This window comes from Chaetodon trifascialis, chromosome 17 (genome assembly GCF_039877785.1).
Source record: "Chaetodon trifascialis isolate fChaTrf1 chromosome 17, fChaTrf1.hap1, whole genome shotgun sequence".
Lineage (NCBI taxonomy): Eukaryota > Metazoa > Chordata > Actinopteri > Chaetodontiformes > Chaetodontidae > Chaetodon > Chaetodon trifascialis.
This window is the reverse complement of record NC_092072.1, coordinates 12,349,606-12,361,788: the sequence shown is the minus strand read 5'-3', so window position 1 is coordinate 12,361,788 and position 12,183 is coordinate 12,349,606. Positions and strand designations below refer to the sequence as shown.

Genomic DNA, 12,183 nt, shown 5'->3' with positions numbered 1-12,183 from the left:
TTAATGAGTGCAGACTCATGCTCGGCTCTTTCTAATAAGAGCGGCGAGGATTGTGAGAATGTTTGAGCTTAAGTCAAGCATGAAAAGGATTGTCTGGTGGTATTTTTCTTGGCCGGCTCGTCTGGTCAGATCAAGGCAACCTTGGCCAGATGAATTGGGGCTGACTGCCTTGGCTGCGGTCCGGACCTTGTGATTGGGCCACAACCCCAGTTGGTCTCACCAAGTTAGGGACAAACCCATAACAGGAGTGGACATTCACTAAGATGGGGTTTGTGTTTGATCCTCCTTTCTCTCTTGCTGAGGTGTCGGAAGAGTTTCTTTTAATCACCATCAACCCATAATGCAAGCTTTTCCCAGGTCCTGCCATGTCACTGTTGTGTAAGACTGATGTGACAGTTCAATGATCCACGTAGTGACTTTCTCTTATCTCCAATTTTTGTTCCAGTGCATTAAAAAGTATAGAAAACTATTACATCAACTCTGAAAAAACAAGGCCTTAAATTACGTTAAAATCTGTAAAGTTTGAAGATACTGTTAGTTCTTATGAGAAAAGGCACAAAATACTTACTTTGAGTTAATTTTATAAACAAAACTAACCATATTCTTTGTACAGTGATGTTCTCCACAAAGTCTTTTTAGTTTCTCAAGGAAATATAATTTGCTCTACAGCTGACATGGAGCCTTAAAGGTGGGTCCAACAGTTCAGTGATGACCTTCTTAATAATAAGTAATCATTCAGGTTATTTCAGGGCACTTGAAAAACAAAAACAAACAAACAAAAAAATCCCTAATGAAATCTATTTTACATATTTTGGTGTGTAATTGACTAATAACTGCTAAAGTTTTTGGAGCTGGGTCCAGTATGTCGCCTCAGCCAGCAGACGTGAAATGGGCTCCAACTTAATCCTTGGAGCCAACTGTGCCTGTCAGAGTACGTCTGTCAGAAGTGCTTGTTTTTGCCACTGACAGGCTCGCATTGTTACCGTAAGTGTGTGACAGTAGACAGAGATAGACCTTTTTGTTAAAGAGTAAGATCCGTTTTGTTTAACCAGAAACAGCTGCTGCGTTGCCCTGTCCAAAGCCACCAGACTCTATTAACAAAAACAGTCATTTTACCACACAGGACATGGGAAACGCTGTCTACTGCGGCCTGGATTGGTTGGTTTGTTTGTTTGTTTGCGTTATTGTGTGACTTAGGTGTCTGGATCTGAACTTCTTTTTCACAATATTGTACAATATAATGTACATAGTCTTTATAGTTGATTTTATCTTTTTTCATTGTCTGTTTGTTCTTTTTTCTACCTCTCCTTTTTATTCTCGCTGTTTTAACAAGTGAATCTTCTCAGCATGGGATCAATAAAAGTCTTATCTTAAAAAGTCTTAACCCCCAAAGTCACACAATAACACAAACTCATGACATATTTTGGCTCCCCCTTTGACCTCAGATACAGACGAATGACTGGAACAAATAATACAGAACTTCACTTATAAACCTGACTTTTTTGATACCCTGTAGACTTTGACTTTTGCCCCTCATGGACTAAAGTGTATCACCTGACCTCTGTATGTTTTCAAATCAGTTATAACACTTTTCAGTATTGCTACTGAATCTTTTTCTTGTATGTGTTAGGGTTGTTTTCGCCTGACTTCAGTCAGGTAGTGTCGACTCTGCAGTCCCTGCCACCCTTCTAAATGGTTGTAATACACAGCATACTCTTATTAGGAGTGTGCTCACTCACTCGCTCAGTCACTCACTGCTGTAAAAGCACTAAGAGCGGTTGTAAGTTACAAAGGATCTTTTGACTGGTCATGAATGGGCCACTGAGTGAGGTCTTAACCTAAACTACTGTAATTTCCTGCCTCAGTCAGTGGATGTAGTGGCTGACACTTCCATATTCATGCAGCAGACTGTCAGATTGATTCACACAGGAAAACTGCCTCACGTCAGTCGACATTTTTACAGCGTGGACGTGATGGTTGGAGTGTGTGGCTCAGTGGGCGTTCTTGCTCCAAACACAGCGCCATTTATTTAATCTCTCCAACAACTATGACCAGGTTTATCACAACAGCATTAATCCTAAACAACAGACAGTATGTCAACAATTCATTTGTCCCCCCCCCCCCGGTCCCTCTGATGTTTTCCATGATGTAGAAAAATCTGGGTTAAAGAGGAGGAAACAGATAAAAAGGAGAGAAAAGAGATTAAATAAAAGAAAACAAGAGTGCGGTCTGGGAAAGCCATTAAGTGGCGTAAGGAAACGTCCGAGTGCGCAGCGGAAATACAAGGTTGGTGGGGGTCGGCGGAGCGAGTTTGCACTGTACTCTGTGTAGCGCACAATTGCTGATGTGAGTATTTTTAAGTTCCCATAGATTCCCTGAGTGGCTGTCGACTCCCGGAGCTCAGCGGGCTCTGTGGGGCGTGAGTGAATGCTTGGAGTGAGGAGTGCAGTGGAAAAACAACAGAGAGGGGAGAGGTGGGCGTGAAGGGAACACAACAGCCACCTCCCAACACTGGGCCCCTGAAGTCCACTCTGGGTCATCCCCGACTGTAATTCCACCCGGTAGTGCCACCGAATCTGTGCATATGAGTGTGTGAGCCCTTTCCTTATGGCCTGGTTCTGCACATTTCAAACATCCGTTCCACATTCGGGTTTTACAGTCTGACCTTGCTCAGCTGTCGTGCGGTGTCACAAGCCTTTATCCCAGAGGCCACGTCGGATACTCCGCGCAGCTCTAGGTGTTGATTGCTGGATGAGAGCAACACTGGAGCAGGGCTGGTACTGTAATAGAAAGAGGTGGTATGTGGTTTTTGCCTTGTGCAACTTTCATGTAAATCCCTGAGGGTACGAGCAGGGCTGCCCTGTCCGTCGACACCTCCTTTCTTCGTCGCCCCCCCCCCGGCCCAGTTTTGACTGCAGAGAGATGGAGAGGAAACCAGGCTGAGGGGGAGAGGGGTTGTCGTGGGAGATTCCCAGTACAGGATGCTGTTGTGTTGATGTTTAGGTCGTGCCCCCTCCTTTCATCGTCCATGTTTTGGCTTCTAAGGACTCTCCTGTTAAATGGCCTTCTTCCCAAATTAGATCCTCTGTCCTTTCTGTCATTTACATCCACATAGCTATTCTAAAAAGTCAAAAATATCTTTTGCTTAAAGGCCCAGTTCTTTATTTTTTCAAGTAAATTCACTCATATCGCACAAGTTTAGAAATTAAATATCCGCAGTTTATGTGCTTCTCAATTGATCAGAATGAAAGAATATAAACCTGGCTGAGTCCTATAAACAGCATCAGAAATGGAGTGAGGTGGATTCAGTTGTTGTCTGGAACCAGAACCAGAGCCAGCGTGGAATTTGGGGGCGACAGCTGGTTCGAAAAATGTCATTTGAATTTTGGTGACTTTAGGGATGAAATGTGGGCTGCAATTCAGAAGTCTGGAACCATGATGGGTGACATGTTTGTTAAGCTTTATATCAACGGTTATGCCTTCATATCTTTGAAAAATATTGTAATCTACAACAATTTAGGCGATTGATTAATTGTTTTAAGCAAAAAAAACATAAGTTTTGTAGCTTCAGCTTCTCAAAGGCTTCACTGATGGTCTGACAAAACAAGACTTCTGAAGATGTCAGCTTGGCTCATTTTTCACTCAGGTCTGACATTTTGACATGTGACACTTTCATTCTCCTGCGTGGGATCAATAATGTTTATCTAGTCAATTAACAGAAAAAAATAATCTACAAATTTATAAGAAGAATAAATATCAGTTGCATCTTAAATGACTGTATCTAAAATCGACCAAACAAAAGACAGGTAACATGAAACAGTCCCTGTACATTTCAGACTGATTTGTAATGATAACCAGCCCCCAGTCTGTATTAACACGTCGCTGTAAGAAGCACAGCTGTCAGCAGTTGATTCCCTTTAATAGCCAACAATAAGACCATCAGTCTATATGTGAGATACTCAGTAAAGAGTTAAGGATTAGTGATGGTAAGTTATGTAATGGGAGTGGGGCCTGGGAATAATGTCTAGATTTGTGACTTGTGAGGGGCTCCAGCTGCATTCCCACACGTCATTCCACTGACCTGCATGTTCCATAAACTGCAGCAGCCACAATACACATAGTTGACATGAGTAACCTGCCTCTGCTGTTGCCACGGAGCACTGTAAAGCTTGCATAATGCTGAGCGCACGTCGATGGCAGATGGTCACTTTCTCTGTTTGATGCAGGCGATGGTGTGTATATTTAAATTTAGGAATAACTAATGAATTGTACTTAAATTTCACAATAGTGTCGTCATTGAGGAATGATTGACTCGAGCGAGGGCCGGGGACGTGAGGCTCTGGAGAAAGAGAGCAGAATTACATCACTGATTCCAAAAAGGTTTTGACTCTGTAAAACAGTATTTAAACAGAATGTGAGAAGTTGCTAATCCTTTTCGACACATACTCAATTGAAAACAGTCCAAAGACAATATATTTAATATTTCCCCTCATCAGCTTCATTAATTTTTTTTGTAAATATCTGCTTTTTCTGAATTTGATGCCAGCAATATGTTTCAAACAAGTTGGGACAGGAGCAACTAAAGACTGGGAAAGTTGCCCTGTTTGGGCACCTGTTTGGAACATGCCACAGGTAAACAGGTGAGAGTGTCGTGATCGGGTCTGAAATATCCTCAAAAGGCTCAGTCGTTCACAAGCAAGGATGGAGCGAGGTCCACCACTTTGTGACATATGATTGTATAAAGGATATTACTACCTGGGCTTGGGAAGACTTTGTAAATCCCAACTTTTTTGGGATTGTATCCTGATTGTTTGCTGATGTCACTTTCGGTAGTCAGATGATACAGCGAGTTCCAGTAGGAGTTTGGGGACCACCTCACATTCCTCAGAGGCCCTCATGACAGGTGATCTCTCAGCAGGCCACTGCTCTCCATAACCCTCATATTTGTGTCATAACCACAAGCCTCTGTGTGTGTCACACTCATAGATTTAGAAAGCTCTGTCCACTGGCGAGGAGGCTGCGGTCTGTGTCACTGTGTCCCCCAGCACCTGTCTCTGCAGTCCCATGGATTCAGTCCCCCTCCCACAATAAGCACAGGGCTTCAGTCCCTGGCCATTAAAAAGTTTGTTTTGGAAGGCTCAGCCTGGAGAATGTATCCGGGCCACTTCTACTCCCTCGATAATTTTATAATACCATACCACTCAAAACAAACAGCTATTTTATTGTTGTCTTATCAAAGTTATCAGCTAAACCTCTGATCCTCTCTGGAAAGCTTCATAAATGATAAAATCACTGTCTCCCTCTCCCTGTCAGTGCGTGCATCCCATACTCATACCCGTCTCTTGCGCGGTGCTCTCTCCTCTGCCTGCTTTTCTTCTCTGCGCTCTCCAGAGGGGGGCTTCACCTTTGCAAGCATTTACACACCGGATGCAAACATCAGCAAGCTTTTATCTGGCCTTTTCTGCAGAGTTTTTGAGTTGCCCGTCTGCGATTCTTGACATCATACTGATGGTCTTCACTTCTGCGCGCTCCACCCCGCCTGCCGGAGTGGAGGAGCGCTGGACCAGAGAGACGCACGAGGAGGGGGAGAGCAGGCGGATGATAGCGGCTGTGGCGACTCTCACTGCCACTTCAAACTACAGGAACAGCTAAGACGAACTTCATGAAAGAATGCTGCTCACTGTAGTTGGATGTAGTTGGTTTTGGGGAACATAGATCCACTGCATGACCATTGCGCTCGCTTTCTTCGTAGACTTGTTTAGTGATTTAAAACTGCATGTTTAAAGTGTATTTATGGTCGCAGATCAATTGATGGCAGGTCGCTAGCAGCTCAGCGTCTTCTCGGAGTCAGTGCATGTGTTATTACTTGTCTGCACCCCGCTGATTACTTCTCATTGTGAACTCTCAACAATGATCGCTGAAGGTCACGTTTCAGCGCGACGCACTTGTTCCAGTGTTGTGCATCTTTTCGTTTGCGTCCGTGACTCGATTTACAGATAAGTTTGAAAGCTTAGCCAATCAAATCAAGACTGAAGAATAGCAGGGATGATATTTATCCATACTTTTTGATCCTTAACACTGGTTTTAGTCCACTTTAAAGGCAAGACAAACCCGACTATGACTCGGTCAAAACTTTGCTGTGCGCACCCGCGGTCGATCCAGTGAAAAGAGTCAGATCTGTAGTTTGATCGTGTCAGCCTGAAGATGTTAGGAAGTCCGTCAAACAACGGCGGCATCAGAATGCTGGTGCCTCCGGGTCCGAACGACGACAGGCGAGTAGAGTTCGTGGCTCTCACCGCTGTGCACACGGAGAGGAGCGAGCCGTCCACCCCGGAGCGCGGACACCCGTCACACCGCACAGGTCTGCTGGGCACCCCGCTGCCCGGGCCGCCAGGACCCCGAGCCAACACGTCCGCCACAAGCAAGCGCTTCAGAAAGTTGCAGAACTGTCTGTACAACGTGCTGGAAAGACCAAGAGGATGCGCATTCATCTACCACGCATTCATGTAAGTGTATCATCACTGTTTTTATGCGTTCGTGACAAAATCATGCACATTTCTAACAGCACACGTGGCTATTTCCTCTACTCTCTTTTCCAATAACAACTTCATAGAAGTCTCAGGAAGTTGTGAGTGAAGCCACATGCTGCGATATGTGCCACATTAGACTTGTTTCCAATCATGTGCTTTGATCAGCATACGCCTCAGTCGTCGGATGAATTTTCCAATTAACCAAGAAGAGTTTCTTATGCAGAAATTAGCACGGTCATATGCCATACATCATCACAACACGGGGTCTTCTGTTCAATTTCCGCTTGTCTCTGTCTGATTAAATCATCAGGAGGACCTTGGATATTAAATTGAATTTGTCCAGATCCAGAGGGGGTAATTGGCATTTTTTAATCACAATCCCCTTGTAAGCATGTTTTGATACCTGCTGATAGCCATACGTTTAAATAACTTACATTACATTTTTTTTCTACTTTTTGCTTGACTAATGAGTTTAATGGTGGAGAGGTGTGAGCAATGTATTGGAAAGGTTTGTGATGACATGAAGTAAAAAATAACATCAGTGTTTTCATGTGAGGGGGGCATTAGTGTGGTTAAAACTTCACTACTCCACTTGTTTGTTGCAGCACTTTTCTGACAGGTGAAGTAAATAATGCATATAAACTTTAACCCATTGTGAACCCCTCACATGGCATCTTTTTAACCAGATGAGGGATAATCTCACCAATTAAACACTTGCAGTAAACACTGAGCTCAGTTGAAAGCAAATCCCCCGCTGTACCATAGAAACTATTCCGTCAGGACTTACAAGTCCCCCTGTGCCATATGCTGTCCAATGTATACAACATGTAAACACTGGAAAACACTGAGCTCACTGGTGGTGATAACTGTTCCCTCCTGTTAGACCAACAGCTCAGGACTAATCTGTGAAAACAGAGCCCTCATTTGTCCAAACCAGACTGTATTGTCTTCTCGTTGAATGTGCCCCTGTTTCAGATTTAATAAGTGAATAAATAATCAGATAGCTTGATGTGAATGAAAGGAATAAATGTCTTACTAAAAGTCAAAGTTCACTCAGTTCCATGTGTGGGGGCTCCTTGGATCGGCCTGTGCTTTCCGTGTCGTTGTTTAGACAAGTACAGCAGTCTCCCTGCCAATGCTATCATATGTTTATAACAGAGGGAAATCCCACTGCGGAGCCTCGACTCTATGTGCTCTCATCATATACTGTCAGCACATTAGCGAGCGCAGATCGGCCTATACCTCCTTCACTTCTCTCTGCTCGGTTCTTCCTTCCTTCAGGGGGATGCAGAGATGTCTTTTCAGCACACACAAAGAGCTACATGTCATGTACCGCCACCACCCTGTGCGCTTCTCATTAAGGGCGATGGCCTTGGCAGGGTAGTTGCGGGTGACATTCTCCCTGACATTAGTGGGTGTTGGAGTGTATGGCAGCTCTGCCGTTGTTGTTATTTCTCTGTCAGAGAAGGCAGGGCGGGCGCTCTGAGGTGATCATGTTTCAGATGCCATGGACTCAAAGACGATGCTGGGCTGACTTTAGAAGAGAGCCGCCTCTGTGATGGCCTGTTTTATGTTGCCGTCTTAGCAGAATGCAAAATGCACCTGAGGCTAAAATATTACCGGGCTTTTCTAAAACCCTTGCACTTTCACATGATATATATGCGTGCACATATGCACATGCATTTCTTAGTGCACCATTCCCATGATACTGTACCATCCTGAGCTATGCATTTGTTGTGATTAATTACATGTGAGGTGCTCGCCATGCTGAGAGCTGTGCCTTGCGTGAGGAAAATTCACTGCAATGAAGCTCAATTAAGGCGGTGTTGATCTATTGTAATTAAATTGAGCCATGCACTGCTGTGTGGGGCACTATGCTAACTTCCCTTGATCCTTTAATTAGTCCTGCATTGTAATGGGGGATGCTGAAACAGATGCACTGCTTCTAGAGAGCCTCTCCTTACAGGTGTGTGTTGGAGTGTGTATGGAGAAGGGGTAAAGTACCTCTTCGCTATAGCATCTCTCTACATAAGTCCCGCCACACTCAGCCGTCCTTGTTGCTCTGTCACAGCTGCTCATAAGATGCATCTTCAAAGAGGCAGATTTCTCTCCCAGATAAAGGTCTTGGGTAGCATTAACATCCTGCCTTCTAAATGGTTCAGGTTACATCATTGTAAACTGTTTCACATCTGTATGTCGACTGTCTCCTGTGGATGAGACACTTCTTCAAACACTCTCTCCTGCAAGTGCAACAGCTGTATGCTAATTCAGAGCTGGCATGTGCCTCCTCTCCTCTCCTCTCCTCTCCTCTCCTCTCCTCTCCTCTCCTCTCCTCTCCTCTCCTCTCCTCTCCTCTCCTCTCCTCCTGGAAACCTGGCATTAGTTAAGTGAACAGAGTCAACTAAAGCCCTGTTTTCACTACCAAGAAAAGGGAGGGAGGCAGAAGCTTGTTAAAAGAGACAATAGTGTTCCTGGGAAACATCTGTTAATCTGTGAATTCCACTGCTCGCTGACCTGGTTGGTTGCTTAGACAACACTGCAGGTTCCTGTGTTCCTTCAGGCTCTCGTTCAAATGGTGCGTGGACCGTTTACGAGGTTACGAGGCACTTGTCCAGTTACGGTCCTTTCACTTGCTCAGTCACTTACAGTAAAAGCTCAAGACCGCTTTGTCACCATTGAATCCACCTGCAGTGAATGTCAGCAGGAGGGAAGGTCTGCTCGTCTGAGCTGGGGTTGTCCGTTAAAGTTTATGCAAACACCAGCGGACCCAGCAAGAAAGTTTGGATGGTGAGAGAGTGTGGAGGTGTCCGAGAAGTTCAGACGCATACATCATTGTATTGTTCTTAGTGTGTAGATAGCACTATCTAGCTATTAGTTAGACTGAAACAAAAAAAAAATTCATTACCAATTCTTTTGTTGAGTTGTTTATTGTTGTTGTTGTTTATAAAAAGGGTAAAAAGTAGTGATACAATTTCTCAGAGGAGAGTCAGACATCTTCAGATATCTTGTCTTGTCCAGCCAGCAGTTTAAAACCCAAAGATATTAAGTTTACAATGAAATAAAAAAGATGAATTTTCTGGACATGGCCCTAACTGGTCGTATCAATAATGTGTTTGTGTGTTTATACATATAGTGTATATAATGTGTAAACCTACCCTCTGAGCTTGGCAAATGACTGACAACATTCAGAAGTATCAGTTTCAATATTTCCTCTCACCTTTGACCGCGTACCCATTTCCACCATAGTGCAGTGCCACATATAGACCATCACATGAGGCCGCCAGTTTTGTCCGTAGTAATTCATCCCAGCAGGAGGTCCTGTGGGGCCGTGGAACTCCAGTCTAAAATCAGGTTACCCAGGGGTTAAAATGAGATCTATAAAGTGTGTGTGCGTGCGTGTGTGTGTGTTTGTGTAGGGGAGAATAATAATAGGCCCAAGAATATGGTTTACCTGCCAAAATGCACATGCATGACTGTGACGATGTGTTTAGTTGTTGAAAATACTGCAGTGAAATAACGTAACAATTATCACAGAGGCACTAAGAGACGCGCTGGACAAGACCGATTTAAACCAACCTTCATGGCCATTAGAATATAGATACTGAGTTTACAAGGTGCTCCTGAATGCACCATGATGTCCCTGTTGAGCACTTACCAACTAAGGCAACAAGTATTAACCAATCAGAGGCAGTGCATTGTGGGTTATCTCTTGGCCATAGTAGGAATCATAATTTAGCATCACTGTGTAATTTACCCTGCCACTCAAAGCAATGTAGATTTCAAATTTTACTCGGCACACCTGCTTGCACCATGAAGCCCCAATGTTACTCACATTGTGGGGACTCGCTGTACTTGTTAGGACAAAATGCAGGTACCCATAATGTAAATCATTAAAATTTAGGGTGAAGGCTTGGGTTAAGGTTAGTGTAAGTCTCCCGGAAATTAATGTAAGTGATGAGAACCTAATGTGTGTGTGTGTGTGTGTGTGTGTGTGTGTGTGTGTGTGTGTGTATACAGTAGAGGACAGAAGCACTGCACCTGTAAATGACAGCGAAACACAGTTGAGGCTCTCAGCATAGTTTTTTTTATTACATGGCTATTTTGGTACAAACATTTACCTGCCAGAGATTTACTCTTTAATGGGGCATGTCTATGTGCTGGCACTGAGCCCTGGACAGCCCCAGCCCAATTTAACCTCTAGACTACCAGTCCCAGATCAGGTCATACTACATGGTGCCAACCAATACCAGAATTATGGAAATCATAGAAGGCGTCCCCATGCCCCATCTTAGTCTCTGGCCTGGTACAGCGTTCCCCTGGAGCCCAGGCTGAAGATACAGTAATATTGCATGTGGATGGACAGGAAAAGCAGTCAAGACCGAGCACTGACCAGCCAGAGTGATTGATTGGTTCTAAGGAAGGTGAAAATATACCAGTCATGTATTATTGATGTCTTGCAAAGGAGGAGAAGAGATGTGGAGCAAAATTATATCATGGAGTTTCTAGACTGGAGCTGGAGCAGTATCATCTGTATTCATGGCTTTAAAAGTAGCTCGTCTAGGAGGAACACTACTGACAGGCTAATTGAGAGTTTATCAGATTTTATTCTCGAGAATAGCTGTCTGTTGGTGAGCTCTGCTCAAGTTAAAGACGACTTTAACACATCAAAATCAGTTTAATAGTCAGTGTTAATCCTACTTCGACTGTGAAAACATGCCTGAGAAAACAACTGATGATGCTACGGACGTCACCAGCAGTTAATGAGAGGATGACATCATTTCTCTGTGCCTTCCAAGACCGTCACAGATCACTGCATAAAATAACTCAATTTTATCATGTGACAGCCCTGTGGTTACGGGGAAGCTAGATATAGGCATAAAAACCACTTGAGTTTAGGGAATGATCACAGTTTGGGTTAGAATAAATGCTCCTGTAATGTTAGGGGATCATCGCTGTGGTTAGGGTTTGTGAATGACTGTGGTTATGGTTAAGAGAGGCCGGTATTGACTATCAGCTTGAAACAGGAAATGACCAGTGATCCCCTCCATCCATCCACCTCCTCCCCATGCTCAATTTGCCGCTCTGTAACAACTACACCTTGAACTTCCATGAATCTGACGATAAGTCGTTAACGAGTTGTGTTATACGAAGAATGGACTCAAGGCGAAGCAGAGTCAGACACCAACAGCACCACCCTCTATCTTAAACATCAGCCTCACACATTTCCAAAGTAAACATCTTATGTTGGATAAAACTTTACCAGATCAAACCCTCAGCGTCGGCAGCGTGTGGGAATGGCTTCATTTTAACCTTTTATGGCACAAGCATCACTGATGGTGTCTGTTTATGAAAGCTAGAGTCTAAAGCCACATTATTTACAGATGTGGAGGGAGATACCTGCTCACATGCTCGTAACCTCTCCGCTGATGGCGTAGTCAGAGAGCCTTCGAGATAGATGCTTAATTCATCACACGTCTTTTGTGCTAACAGTGCTGTACACAGAATGCAGCTCGCAAGCTTTTCATTAAAGGTGAATTGCCTTTCTGACATTATTAAACTCATTTAGCCCAGACAGCTTGTTGATTGAATGTGTTCCCTCTACTGTATCTGTCTATCCTTGCAGTTTTCCCTCCCTCTGAACCCTGTCCGAGCC

At 44.0% G+C, this 12,183-nt stretch overlaps 1 protein-coding gene across 1 annotated transcript in view; it reads left to right on the top strand.

Moving 5' to 3' along the window:
- Positions 1-6,135: 6,135 nt before the first annotated feature.
- The window catches only part of LOC139345777 (potassium voltage-gated channel subfamily KQT member 4), a 42,442-nt gene continuing 36,394 nt past the window's right edge, over positions 6,136-12,183 (top strand). The window contains exon 1 of the mRNA XM_070984598.1: positions 6,136-6,506. Within this exon, the coding sequence (XP_070840699.1) occupies positions 6,205-6,506 (302 nt within the window). The 5' untranslated portion in view covers positions 6,136-6,204. The remainder of the gene's footprint in view (positions 6,507-12,183) is intronic.